We start from the raw sequence: 15,896 nt of genomic DNA, 5'->3' as shown, positions 1-15,896 counted from the left end.
ACTCCCTGACTTCAGACTATACTACAAAGCTACAGTCATCCACACAATATGGTACTGGCACAAAAAATAGAAACATAGATCAATGGAACAAGATAGAAAGCCCAGAGATAAACTCACACATGTATGGTCAACTAATCTATGACAAAGGAGGCAAGGATATACAATGGAGAAAAGACAGTCTCTTCAATAAGTGGTGCTGGGAAAACTAGACAGCTACATGTAAAAGAATGAAATTAGAACACTCCCTAACACCATACACAAAAATAAACTCAAAATGGATTTGAGACCTAAATGTAAGACCAAACACCATAAAACTTAGAAGAAAACATAGGAAGAACACTCTTTGACATAAATCACAGCAAGATACTTTTTGATCCACCTCCTAGATTAATGGAAATAAAAACAAAAATAAACAAATGGGACCTAATGAAACTTCAAAGCTTTTGCACAGCAAAGGAAACCATAAACAAGACGAAAAGACAACCCTCAGAATGGGAGAAAATATTTGCAAATGAATCAGCAGACAAAGGATTAACCTCCAAAATATATAAACAGCTCATGCAGCTCAATATTAAAGAAACAAACAACCCAATCCAAAAATGCACAAAAGACCTAAATAGACATTTCTCCAAAGAAGACATACAGATGGCCAAGAAGCACATGGACAGCTGCTCAACATCATTAATTATTTGAGAAATGTAAATCAAAACTACAATGAGGTTATCACCTCACACCAGTTAGAATGGGCATCATCAGAAAATCTACAAACAACAAATGCTGGAGAGGGTGTGGAGAAAAGGGAACCCTCTTGCACTGCTGGTGGGAATGTAAATTGATACAGCCACTATGGAGAACAGTATGGAGGTTCCTTAAAAAACTAAAAATAGAATTACCATACATATGACCCAGCAATCCCACTACTGGGCATATACCCAGAGAAAACCATAATTCAAAAAGACACATGCACCCCAATGTTCACTACAGCACTATTTACAACAGTCAGGTAATGGAAGCAACCTAAATGCCCGTCGACAGACAAATGGATAAAGAAGATGTGGTACATATATACAATGGAATATTACTCAGCCATAAAATGGAACGAAACTGAGTCATTTGTTGAGACGTGGATGGATCTAGAGACTGTCATACAGAGTGAAGTAAGTCAGAATGAGAAAAACAAATATCGTATATTAACGCATGTATGTAGAACCTAGAAAAATGGTACAGATGACCCGGTTTGCAGGGCAGAAGTTGAGACACAGATGTAGAGAACAGATGTATGGACACCAAGGGGGGAAAACCGCTGTGGGGTGGGGATGGTGGTGTGCCGAATTGGGCGATTGGGATTGACATGTATACCCTGATGTGTATAAAATTGATGACTAATAAGAACCTGCAGTATAAAAAAACAAACAAAACAAAAAAAACCCAACTAATACTAAACTTTCTTTGGGTTATTTGTATGGAAATATGTTAATATAAATGTTTCAGACATTACATGAAATTTCTAAAAATCTTATATGTTCTGGTATAATTTTAAAAGTCATAATTCTAGTTATTACTTTAAAATGTATGTCTCAGAAATAACTAAATTTCCTTGTCAATTGCATTATTATGAACTTTCATCAAATCTTTAACCGTGGTCATTTTTAAGTCTTTTGTCATTTACAGACAGTTCTGGGTGTACTCTGATGCTTTTGCAAATATGTTCCTATAAAAGGGTTTCATCGTCAAGGAATTCATGGAAAAGACTCTGAGAGGTACAGGTTTCTGGTAACTGACTATACTGCTGAACTGAATGAATAAGCATTTTCAGAACTCTAATGGAAAACTGATGAATTCATAAAAGTGCTAACAAAAGATCAAGATAAAAAAAATAATTACATGGGACTGAGTGAACTGATGAGGATGATTATAATTTTTGTGACTTTCTGCTTGAATAATAATAAAAAAAATCTCACAAGGACTCAGAGGTAAAAAATATACAAATCAATTCTCACTGCAAAGTAAAGGAGCTGTTACAGTGGAGGATTACTGGACTGAATGTCAATCTTATGACATAGTATGAGTGTGTTTTGTGTTTGGTAATTGCAATCGTTGCTTTTGTTGTGGTCATCCATTTACAATGCTTGGTGTCAGTCTATTTATCTCTTACAAAAATAAAATACAGTGTGTGTGTGTGTGTGTGTGTGTGTGAAAAAATTAATCAATTAATTAATCAATTAATTTTAAAAAATAAAAGGTAAAGGACAAAAAAAATACAGAGAATGGTAAGAATAATCAAAGACTTACTAACTACAAATTTCCCTCATTTTTCAAGATTCCAGTTTCTAAGATCAAGAACATAAATTCCAAGTATGAAAAATAAAAAGCAAATCCATACCTTGATACACTGTTGTGATATTAATTAAGAAGAAATAAAAATAGTGAAGAAAAACAGAATTACCTGCAGTCAAGGAAGAGAGATAAGTTAACTACAAAGGAAGCACAATTAGACTGACTTCTCAATTTTAAAAGTAAGGGCAGAATACAGTGGAATATCACCTGAAACAAAATAACTGTCAAACTATAAGTGTGTATCTAGTAAAACTACCTTTGAAGAACTGACATGAAAAAGATATTTTCTGGAAAAGGATGAAAAGGGAAGAAGTGAATGAAAGAAAGAAAAGGGAAATAGGAAACTAAAACTGTTTTAGATCAACAAACTCTCACCTAAACGAACTGGTAAAGACTGTACTTTACCAGGTACAAAATGACCCCACATAGAAAATCTGTAGCAGAAGAGCCAAAGGTATTGGTAAATATGTCGGTAAACCTAAACAAACACTAACTAATAAAACAATGATAATATTTTAATTCATGAGGGGAAAAACAGAATATAACTACATTCTGAACAACATAAAACTTATATCTATATAAAATTAGACAAGGGATGAAGAGATTATAATGTGCTAAGGTGTACATTCAGGAGAAGACTTTATACTTTGTTAATTACTCTTGTAAAACATGAATGTCCATCTTCCTTGCAAATAGCGGAAACAAAATGGGCCAAATGCAAAACCTTCAAGCAATTCAAAATGAAGGCAAAAAGAGGAGGGGGATATTAATAGGGGAAATTTTTTTCAGATAGAAAGCTTATAATAAGATATATAAATAGATCCAAATATATCAGCACTCACAATAAACATAAATTGACTGAAATCTCCAGTTAAAAGCCAAATTTGTGAGAAACGGATAAAAAAAAATCCAGCTATAGAATACTATTTTTATAAGTACACATCATAAAATAAGGGTACAGAAGAACTGAAATTCAAGTAATGGGAAAAGATATATCAGGTTAAAAGAATATAGGAAAACAATGAATCATCTGATACAAAGAAATGAAATGACAAAATTATAAAGGAGCATTTTGAAGAGTAGGCAATTTTTCTGAACCAAAGCAGTATAATTGAGTCTCAGATTCATTTCACCTCATTTAATTCAGTTTAGGGCTTCAGTTTATTAATATCCTTTAGGAATCGGATTCTTTTGTCTACTGTACTAGCGTCCCTTCTGACCTGAACATTTGATAAGCATGCCGGTAGTGACTTTATGCAAAACAGTGAGAAAGTGGTTACGAAGTTAAAGCCTAGCATAGAGCCCTATAGCACAATAAAGAAGCATCTATAAAGGCTGATATCTGTTTGCTTAGAGTATAGTTGCTCAAGAAATTACAAACCCCATTACTATTACTCACATCTTATTCTTTAACTTTATTCACAAGCCTATCAAGATACATTTTCTCAAATACTGAAATCTAGATATTGTCAATAATATCTTTACCTATTTATGCATGAATGTGTACATACACACAAATCTTCACATATGTACATACACATATCTATCTACACATACATACACACCTATACAAAACAAACACAAATATGTCATATAGATAAATCACAGTAATACTGTACCTCATAGGTAGTTCCATAATGGCACGTAAATTGGCATTGTCTGTTGGTTTCTGCATCTTGCTCAACATTGGTATAAAATATTACTCCATCTCCAGAGCAGGATACAATCTGCTTATCATTTGTGCATGGTAAGAACTTTGCACTAAATATATTTGCTCGGTGCCCTGAACGAATTGTTGTCAAAACCTAAAACACAGAGGGGAAGTAGTTCTTAGTAATTTAATAGTTCCTAAAAAGAAACATTCAAATTCAATATAATCACAGCCAGGAATAAATTCTCATTAACATTCTCATCTCAAATGAAAAAATATCATTTGATTCCAAACTATTGTAATTAGAAAAAAAAGAAATCAGAATCTCACATATTTTCTTTATTTCTCTCTGAGATGTGAAGAAGATTAAGTATCAACAGGAATAGTGCTGAAACTGAGTCCTCCTAAAACTGAGTTCCTCTGCAGAGTTTATGATTAACCTGTCTATCCAAATTTTATTCCCTGTCTCGTCCAACATCTGTTCCTCTCATGACTGAGGAGAATCAAAGAAAACGGGGGACTGAAACCAAGCAGGACCCTGTGGGGCCGTCCCAGGCATAAAAGCCTTTCAATGTCCCCTGTTTCTTGTTTATAGGAAGAAGGCTTTTAGCCTCCTACGCCTTCCCTAAGTTCCAAAGGGCAGATTAAACAGTTACTAATTAGGGGACTGAGAAAATGCAGAAACAGCAAAGGGAACTGGTCCTGGTTCTCTGCAGGAAGGAGAAGGGATTGTGCATAACAATTTGATACCTATCTTTGAGTTCTTCTATAGGAACTAAGCCCCTCCCACCCAGGTGGAGGATGGTAACTTCAGGCTGGGCACAAGCACGTGGGCCCCAGACTGCCTGGAGATTCTTAGAACACCACCCTGTTACCTCACCACCAGCCAACCAGAGGAGGGTTACACACCCAGCAGCCCTCCTCCCCCAGATTTCTGCCTATAAAAATTTCTTCCCTGAAACCCATGGGGAGTTTGGGTCTTTTGAGCAGGAGTCACCTGTTCTCCTTGCATGGCCCTTGCAATAAACCTTTCTCTGCTCCAAACTCTGACATTTAGGTTTGTTTGGCCTCATTGTGCATCAGGCACACAAACTTGGGTTCAACAACAGTGCCTTGAAAATTAAATATACATATTTCCACCTACTTGGTGTATCTGACTCATTCATAAACCCTCAGTAAATATAAAAAGACTATCTTGATTGACTTTTGAAACTGTTTACTAGATGATTATTAAGTTATTCCCTTTCAGGATGAAGAAATAAAAGTATACTGAATTTAAATGAATCATAAAGTAATGAAATGGTACAGATGAGGATACAGCAGAACTTCCTACATCTAACTCCTTCATAATTTAAAAGACCAGAATTCCTGTGACGGAAATACAGTTTAAAATAAATATTTTAATATTTGTAACATACACTGCAGGTAAAAGACAAAATCCCCCAACAGTGTTTAAAACTTGAGAGGGGGGGAAAAAAAACCCAACAAAACCTGATTTTTTAAAAAATGGGCAAAAGATCTGAAGAGATAGTCCAAAGATATACAAATGGCCCTTAAAAATGTGAAAAAGCATCTAAGTTTATTCATAAAGGAAATGTAAATTGAAACTACATTGAGATTACTAATTCCCACTTTTCAGACTGGGAAAAATTCAAAAGCTTGACAACATACTGTATAAATGAGCATGCGGGGCGGTGGGGGCAGGGGGGGCGCGGAACACCAGGCTTTTTAAACAATTCTGGTGGGACTGCTAAATGGTACAAGACCAATGGAGAGGAATTTAGCAGCACCTCACAAAACCACATATGCGTTAACCCTTTGATCAGACAAGTCTATTTCTAAGAATTTATGCTGAAGATACACCTCCAATAATACCAAAAAAAAAAGTACCAAGTTACTTACTGAGTTATTTATAATAGCAAAACACAGGAGACTGGCTGAATAAATTATGGTACATCCCCACAATGTATTATATACAATGGGAATTTAATGCAATGGGAATATCTGGTGTGCTTTTTTTAAAAAAAATGTGCTCAAAATAAGGGAATATGTCAAAACACACACACAAAGTTGCTTTAGTTCACTTTAAGTGTCTTACTGAACAAAACTAACACAACACTGTAAAGCAACTATACTCCAATAAAATGTTTTAAATAAATAAATAAAAGAACAACAAAAAATGTCTTACTGAACAAAACTAACACAACACTGTAAAGCAACTATACTCCAATAAAATGTTTTAAATAAATAAATAAAAGAACAACAAAAAATGTCTTACTGAACAAACTGGGGCAATTTGAGCATCAATAAAAATATCAGTGATAGATTATAATTTATTGAATAAAAATAAAAATCTATAATCCCACAGTAATTTTTTCAAAAAGGTGGCAAAGACAAAGGAAATGCTCTTATTCACAGAATAATGTCAATTAATAAATGTAGAATGACAGAATTAAAAATCACTATTTATAACCACATTATAACAACTGATTAAGGCAAGAATCAATGAATACTGAAACTGTATGAAAGATTGCTATGAAAGAGAATATTCACACAGTCCCAACACACTACTCTCCCGTAGCTTATAATCACAAAGGGTAAATGTACCTACACAATGGAAAGATCAAACTTAACATCATCAATTAGGGGACAAATTAATATCAGGTACTACAACATCACCCATGGAGAATTCCTAGCAAAAATGTTTAATGTTAATCTACTCATGAAGAAACAATCAGACAAATCCAAATGGAGGGACATTCTATAAAATAACTTGACTGATATGTCAATATAACAATAAAACAACATATCAATGTCATGAAAGACCAAAAAGTTGAATGAACTGTTCTAAAGGAGACAAAGGAAATATGACAAATAAATGAAATATGTGGTGCTGGATTGGGGGCTGGATTGAAGGAGGCATGGCAGTGACAAAATTACTGAAATGGGAAAATTTGAACATGGACTATACATGTATATATGTGCACGTATTATGTGTGTATATATGTAATATACCATGGACGAAGAATGTCACCTGCCATATCAGTAAACAAAGGATGTTGCATCCAACCATCACTGCAGCCACCCCCGATGGTGCACCCTGAGGGAAACTCAGAACAGCAATAAGCAGGCTGCCAGCCATCAAGCCATCAGTCTCTGCAGCCACCCCCAATGGTGCACCCTGAGGGGATTCAAGATAGAGAAAAAGAGGATACAGACCATAGATAGTTAAGGTACATAGCAAAGGAACAATTTCAATAAGCCCAGATTCTTACATCTTCCCAAACAAAGAGCTAAATTCTTTAACTTGAGATGTCTGGGGTTTTTTAATTAGCAGTAATCTTTTGATGTTTTTTTTGCAAAAACTCTTATATATCCTAGCTCCGCCTTTACCTCTCCAGAACAGTCCCTCAGAGCTATCTGAGAGGCTGTCTCCCTGGCTTAAGTCCTCAGTATATCCACCAAATAAAACATATTTCTCAACTTTTAGGTTGTGCATTTTTTTCAGTCAACAGTACAAAACTGTATATATTATACAAATATGATAACAGCATATGGTCAATTCTCATTACTACTGGTAGTTGTGCTCTGTAAAGTCACCACAAACACTGAAAAAGCAAGTGCTGAATCACTGCTCCTACGGAAATACAGGGTTAGGTTCCTATGAGGCTCTGGTCACAATATTTTCATCAACTAATCAATAAGTAACTTTGTTTCATGTGTTTCTGTTTAAAGACACTTTATTTGATATATATTGTTGATTCATTAACATTGAACTTATGGCCAACAGCACTGTAACTCACGCCTAAATGAAGCTTACCTAACATATTTTCTCCATAAAGCACATCCCAGGCTTCCTGTACTTATGAATAGCAGATAGTACTTCAGCACGATAGCTGGGGACCACTTAAACACTGAAATCACTAACAAAAAGCACAAAAATGAAAAACCTGTGACACTAAATATATCACAAAAAGGAAACAATACAGTATGCTTACAGTATTTGATTTGAAACAAGAAGTCTGAGTGTCACTTTGTTTGATCTCACCTGGGAATGTGAGTGTCGATGTATGTGCTGGGCAACTCAAATATTTTGGCACTCTGTACATGTACATGGCCATAAATGACCAGGAAAACACTGGAAGTATTGATTTTAGGGTTAAAAATAAACTTAATGAGTAGGTGAATTTGCAAATATGGAATCTGTAAGTAATGAGGATCAACTCTACATTCAATATTACATATCTTGACCATGGTAACTGTATTATAGCTATATAGGATAATGTTATTGTTCCTAGTAGACAGATGTCAAAGTATTCATGAATGAAGTGCATAATGCTTCCAACTTACTCTAAAATACTTTTTTAAACAATCTATTTGTGGATGTTCATTGTACTATTCTTTCAACTTTTTCATCAGTTTTAAAATCTTAAAATAAATTTAGGAAAAGATATTTCAACTTTATTTTTGGTTTGGTTTTAAGTGAGTATTTACTGTATAACACTGACAAATTCATAACTGAAGTATGACACCAAATCAGAACACAGATCTGGTATAAGTATTAGCAGCTACTTACCTTGACCACCTTAAGTATTTAAGTCACCTCATTTTATCTAAGACCTAAGGTCATGAACAAAATGAGGATTTGCTGAGTACCATACAGTACTGTACTGTAAGTCTTATTAATGCACATTTAATTAAGGTCAAATTTTAAAAAGGGGAGAGAATTTGCACCTACATCAACCAAAGCCAGTGGAGAATAAAAACTGTTAAATGTTTTAAAATTTTTCATTCCTCTCTCCAAGACACTGAGACCTAGTCAATTAAGGTACAAGAAATAACACAGAGAATAATTAATGTAAAGCCTTTAAACAAGATAGAATCATAGCCTTTAATGCTGTCAAATATTTCAGCATGGTTTAGCAAGTATCTAAGTATATATGTCACTACATACAATGTACGTAGTTTCTTAGTCTCATAGGCCTTTGACTTTGCTTTAGTCACATTCAGCAGACATTATTCTTAACAATTTGATTTATCTCCATTCAATAGGTTTATGTATAGCTCCAGAAACAAAAGGAGGGACCTCATTCAATACATTAACATGTGTACTGGCATATCACATATCACTCAAAAATTGAAAGAAATTTCTTTATTAAAGTAATCAGAGTAACCATTAAAGTAATTAGTAAAAAACTGAAGTCCTTTCCCTCTGAACAAATCTCTTGATTTCAGATGTCCCTCTCCAAACTTACTCCTTTTTCTCTAGTATTCCCCATCTTAATAACATCCATATCCACCCACACAGTTGATCAAGTCAAAAACTAAGGAAGCATCCTTCATTTCTCTTTCCCTCATCCACTATATAAAATCCACCAGCAAATCCATGTCCAAGATACATTTCAAATTACTTCTCACCACCTTTAATGCCATTATCTCTGCCTCAACCATCATTCATTCTCAACTACAATCTCAGAGATTTTCATCTCAGTCTCTGGATTACATCAATGGCCTCCTATCTCCTAGCTTCTGATCTTACTCAAACTCTACTCTCCAAAAAGCAACCACAGCTAACTTTTAAAAAGACAAATCATATCATTTCCATGTTTAAAATACTCTAGTGATCAGCTATTTCAATTACACTAAAAAGTAAACTCCTTAATCTAGCCTATCAAACCTACTACCTGACCCCTGCATAATCATGTTAACTTCATTTTGTACTGCTTCTTTCCCTAATTTATTAATAGATAACTGTTGGAAGAACTATAGTACTCATCTATATACAGTTAGTAATTTCACCAAAGGTTGGAATTTGTTTTTAATTGTTGAAATGGAATCAATACAGCCAATACAGATATGCACGCTACTGGAGATAAATAGCAGTAAAGTCGATTTAAAAAAATAGATGTGCAGCTGCAAACAGTTACAATTTTTGAAAGCTAGATTTATTTTCTTATTTATGCTTTCCTTGGATTAATGCGTTATAATACTTTTTCAGAAAACATCTAAGAATAATGGCCTACAGAGGTGGAAAATGGCAGAGTAATTTAATCTAAAATGAACAAAATATATTGTTAACTTCAATTAGTAATAAATGTGAAAGTGAACTAGCTGTAATGTCTATCACTTTGCTGATCATCAGGTTACTCTGACTAATCTAGCTGGCCAAGCAGGTATCTCTTCCCTCCTGCATCACGTTATATACAACACTTTCAAAACTTTATGCTTGATCCAGGAGTATCTAGATAGAAGATGCTAGCTCTTCAATCTCTTAGTAAAAATCACTCCTCCCCCAACCCATACCTACCCTTGTCTAAGGCATTGAATACAGAAACTTCTTGCCTTTCTTTTACTAATATTTATTGGGCACCTACTACATGACAGGAAATTTACTAAGTGTTGAGGAAACAAAAAGGAAAAAGAAATGGTCATTGTCCCAAAGAAGTTATAGTCTAATGGTGAGCAACATGCAAACAAACATAATAATTGAGTTATCCATAAAATACGAGAACACAGCGGAAGGAATGCCTGCATCTGCCTCGGTAAACTAGAGATATATCACAGATAAGAGCTGAGGCTTGAAGGATGAAATTAAGCTTGCCAAGTAAGTAGGAGGTGCATGGGACAGCAGAACATCCCACAAAGAGAGAAAAGCAGAAGCAAAGCATAGAAGAAACAAACAACATTTTATGCTCTAAGAACTAAAGGTAGCTGAATGAAGCCAAATCAAGAAAAATTTTGCATATACTCAGGATTTCTTTTACAGAAGATGCTGCAAGGCTACCTGAGGGCTAACTTCCTTCTGTTTCATCTATACCTTGAGGAGGAGGCCCTTTGGGGGTCCCAGAATATTGTGCGAAGTCTCTTATAGGAATCCATACCTGACTAGGATCCTGAGCTTTGTTTCTATTTACCTTGACCTTCAAGGCCACCAAAACTAAAGTTTAGATATGCTAAGACTGACAAATAACTTCAGGGCAAAAGTGGCTATTGTGCTCACTTCTCTGGATTCCCTTTTTCCCTTCCATTTTGGACTGATAATTCCTTACTATCAAGACAGTTATTTACTTTTAGGATAATTTTTAAAGTTTTTAATCAAGCATTTTTGAGTTGATTTCAGTGGGAGGATTGGTCCAAATAAACTAGCCTGTAATTTTTGAAAAAAGAAGCTTCTCTTTTTTATGTATTTGAGATTTATGATATATATAACTAAGACACGATGCCATTCATAAGGAACAATTAAATCTATTTTTAAAAAGTATCAAAACTTTTATATGCAATAAATTAATCTTTCCATGAACTCACAGGATTTAAAAAGAGAGTAAAACTATAGGAACAGATAATATCTGACTCAAGATCAAAAAACTTTATTTTCCTATGTAGTGAATCATCAGTGTTTTAAAACAAAAAATATTCCTATATGACAGCAAATTTGGATCTATTAAAACCACTATGTGAAAACTATAAAGTTTTGTTATACTCAAAATCTTTTAAAGTATTATCTGATTAATCATTTCTCAAACTGAAAAAGAAGAGTAATCACTTTTCAAATATACATATTCTACTGGGAACCATACATCAAAGTGATTATCATTTTTTTTAAATAAGCAAATAAAGGAAAAATAAGATCTTTTAAAAATTATTCCAATGGGGATATTCATAAAATAACTGAAAGCAGGGACTTGGAGAGATATTTGTACAGCTCTGCTTATAGCAGCATTATTCACAATAGCCAAAAGGTGGAAATAACCCAAGTGTTCACTGACAGATGAAAGGCTGAACAAAACATGATACATACATACAATGGAATATTTGTCAGCCTTAAAAAGAAAGGAAATACTGACACATGCTGCACATGGATGAACCTTAAGGACCTTATTCTAAGTAAAATAAGCCAGTCACAAAGGACAAATACAGTATAAAAACACTTATATGAGGTACCTGGAGTAGACAAATTCATAGAGATAGGAAGTAGAACAGTGGTTGTCAGGGGCTGGGGGAGGGAAGAATGAAGGGTTATTGCTTAATGGGTATAGAGTTTCAGTTTTGCAAGATGAGAAGAGTTTTGCAGCTGGATGATGGTGATGGTATCACAACAATATGAATGTACTTAATGTCGGTGAACTGAACTCTTAAAAATGGTTAATATGCTTAATTTTATGTAATGTGTATTTTACAACAATTTTTATAGGAAAGAGTAAAGCTCTGGGACTTCCCTGGTGGTCCAGTGGTTAAGAATCTGCCTTCCATTGCAGAGAACATGGGTTTGATCCCTGGTTGGGGAACTAAGATCCCACATGCTGCAGGACAACTAAGCCTGCATGCCGCAACTACTGAGCCCATGCACTCTAGAGCCTGTGCGCCACAACTAGAGAGCCCGTGCACCACAGCTACTGAGCCCACGTGCTCTGGAGCCCGTACACAACTAGAGAGAAGCCTGCGCACCGCAATTAGAGAAGCCCATGCACCACAACGAAGAGCCCACACGCCACAACGAAAGATCCCGTGTGCTGCAACTAAGACCTGATGCAGCCAAATAAATAAATATTTTTTTTAAAACAGAGTAAAGCTCTGCATCTTTTCAAAACAAAAAAATTATTCCATTGGTATCTAGATGAGTGATTTAAATACTGTAAACATTAAAATTCTGATAGTGATGATCAAAAAGCATTCCACATATACATTATTCCAGGAAGGTTCTCTGAGTAATTGCAGAGCTAAAACAAGCAGGATTCTGAAACATCAAGTTTCCCTCTGCTAAGTCAGGACAATTAAGTAAAGCTATCTCTGAAATAAAACTATGACCTGTCCTTTAATCAAGGATAGCCTCCAGGGCTTCCCGGTGGCGCAGTGGTTGAGAGTCCGCCTGCGGATTCAGGGGACGTGGGTTCATGCCCCGGTCCGGAAAGATCCCACATGCTGCGGAGCGGCTAGGCCGGTGAGCCATGGCCGCTGAGCCTGCGCGTCCGGAGCCTGTGCTCCGCAACGGGAGAGGCCACAACAGTGAGAGGCCCAAAAAAAGGATAGCCTCCATACAAACCTTTTTTTAGGCTGAAGAACCACAAACATTTATTTAAATATCTTAACTATTTAAATGTAGAAAAACAAAAAATACATGAACAATTTATTCTGTATGATTGCTAATATTAAATATGACTTCAGTCTGCCAATCTACAGTATTCTCATTCATATAAAAGTATTTGTATACTTACTCTTATAAAGTCAGAAGAAGGGCCAATAAAAATCAGAACATAATGCAAATTAAAATTTAATATGATATCCCAGTTTACTGAATTGGATGTTATGAAGCATTTCATTAGAACCTAGCCACTGTTTGTAAACTGATAAAATTCAGTTTCTTAAACTGCTTGGCTGAAGATTAGATTCTGTGAGCATAAAAGAAAAAAAATCACATTTTTCCCCCAAAAGAATGGCTTATTGAGATAATGTCACTTTTGGCAATTTTATCCACATGCATAAAATGAAGCATATTTAAATTTTCTAGAGTCAAAAGGCTGAATGAAATCTAATGTTTTCTTAAAGAAACTAAGGAACTTGCATGTGATAACTTCCAAATTATATAACTTTAGAAAAATAGGGATATTCTTTACAAATGCCCACTCCATGATTATTCACTATTTCTTGATTTCTAGCTTCTTGATTTTTTTTTTCTCATTAAGTTGTAGATTTTTAAAACCACTTTACCTTTCTGCTGTAAGGATTACTAATTACTAACTTGGTGTCATCTGAGCCAGATAAAATATATTCTCCAGTCTCATTCCAACAGATCGTATTAACCTAAAAAGAAAGCAAAAAAGAAATTTAAGCAGACTGAAAGTAAAATGAGTATGCCATCTTCACTTAGCTGATGGTTTAAAATTTATATCACTAATGACGTTATGCCTATGGTAAATAGTATTTACCAGTTTACTTAGTGAAAATGCATACTGAGTGCCATTTGGCAAGCACAATGTTCTATAAATTCACAATGAAATATGAGTCTTTCTTAAGTTTTATTTAAATTTATTTTAATTAGTCCATTTTATATCCAGAGACATAAAACCAAGTCACCTAAAAAGGAATTAGAAAAACTTACTACAGAGCTACAGTAACCAAGGCTGTGTGGTACGGTCATGATCATAGACATATCAATCAATGGAATGGAATTGAGTCCAGAAATAACCCATACATTTATGGTCAGGTAATTCTTGACAAGGGGTCCAAGAACATTCAATGGAGAAACAATAATCTTTTCAACAATTGGTGCTAGGACACCTGGATATACACAAGCAAAAGGAATTTGGATCCCTACTTCACATCACATACAAAAATTAACTGAAAATGATCAAAGATTTAAATGTAAGAGTACAGGGAGATCAGATCGGTGCACTGTGACCACCTAGAGGGGTGGGATAGGGAGGGTGGGAGGCAGGGAGATGCAAGAGGGAAGAGATAATGGGAACATATGTATATGTATAACTGATTCACTTTGTTATAAAGCAGAAACTAACACACCATTGTAAAGCAATTATACTCCAATAAAGATGTAAAAAAAATAAATGTAAGAGCCAAAACTTTAAAGCTCTTAGAAGGAAACATAGGTCTCAGTCTTCACGAAAACTAAAACCACAATGAATTACCACTTCACATCGTTAAAATGGCTATAATAATTTAAGAAAAAGAAAACACAAAATATAAGAAGAATTAGAATGTCAAGAAACTGGAACCTTGATACATTTCTGGTAGGAATGCAACATAATACAGCTATTTGGAAAGCAGTTTGGCAGTACGGTCAAAAACTGAAACAGAGTTACGCTAAGAGCCAGCAATTCCACAACAAAATGTATACCCAAGAGAACTGAAAACATGTCACAGAAAAACTTCTACACTCAAGTTCACAGCTGCATTATTCATAACAGACAAAAAGGGAAGCATTTCAAATGTTCACCAAATAATGAATAAACAAAATGTGACTAACCCATTTGCTCATAACAAAATATCCATACAATGAAGTATTATTCAGCCATAAAAAGAAATAATGATACATGCTGCAACATGGATGAACCTTTAAAAAGTATGCTAAGTGAAAACCAGTCTGAAAGGCCACATATTATATGGTTCATTTACATAAAAAGTACAGAATAAGCTTATCTACAGAGACAGAAAGCAGATTATAGCTTGGTGGAGGGGGAATGGGAGTGACTGATAATTGGTATGGACTTTCTCTTTGGGATAGTGAAAATATACTGGAATTAGATAGCAGTGACAGCTATACAACTTTATGAATATAGTTAAAAGGCACTGCACTGAACACTTAAAAGAGATGAATTTTATGGAATGTGAACTATATCCAAATTTTAAAAAATAAGAAGGAATTACTGACTTCCACTTTCAATCAAGGTGGAGTAACTAGGACCAGATTTACTATCACATCTGAAACAACCAAAAACAGCAGAATATACATTCTTTTTAAGTACACATGAAATATTTACCAATATAGAAGATATTTACTATGGGGCATAAAACAAATCTCAATATATTTAAAAGACTTCAAGTCCCATAAAATGTTTTCTGTCCAAAATGGAATTAAATTAGAAATCATTAACACAAAGAAATATTTGAAAACTATAAAATTGCACATGGTCAAAAAAGAAATCACAAAATAAATTACAAAGTATTTTTAACTGAATGACAATAAAAGCACAACATACCTCAATTTTGGGGTTGTAGCGAACATAGTGCTTAGAACAAAATTTACAGCACAAAAACACCTATATTAGAAGGATAAAGGTCCCATAACAATGACTTCCACTTCCACTCAAAAAGGTATAACAAGAAGGCCAATGAAATCAAAAGTCAAAAGAAGATTGGAAATAATGAATATAAGAGCAGAAATCAATGAAAAAGA

At 34.5% G+C, this 15,896-nt stretch overlaps 1 protein-coding gene across 3 annotated transcripts in view; it reads right to left on the bottom strand.

The window, feature by feature from the left end:
- Positions 1–15,896, bottom strand: part of DCAF6 (DDB1 and CUL4 associated factor 6) — a 166,149-nt gene that overhangs the window by 109,258 nt on the left and 40,995 nt on the right. For all 3 annotated transcript variants that reach the window (XM_024742398.1, XM_024742399.1, XM_024742400.1), the window contains exons 3-4: positions 13,694–13,786; positions 3,957–4,142 (exon numbers count right to left, since the gene is read on the bottom strand). In XM_024742398.1, coding sequence (XP_024598166.1) covers positions 3,957–4,142; positions 13,694–13,786 — 279 coding nt within the window. The remainder of the gene's footprint in view (positions 1–3,956; positions 4,143–13,693; positions 13,787–15,896) is intronic.

This window comes from Neophocaena asiaeorientalis, unplaced genomic scaffold, assembly GCF_003031525.2.
Source record: "Neophocaena asiaeorientalis asiaeorientalis breed wild unplaced genomic scaffold, Neophocaena_asiaeorientalis_V1.1 scaffold99, whole genome shotgun sequence".
Taxonomy (NCBI): Eukaryota; Metazoa; Chordata; class Mammalia; order Artiodactyla; family Phocoenidae; genus Neophocaena; species Neophocaena asiaeorientalis.
Note: the sequence above shows the minus strand (reverse complement) of the source record. Positions and strands in the feature narration are given on the sequence as shown.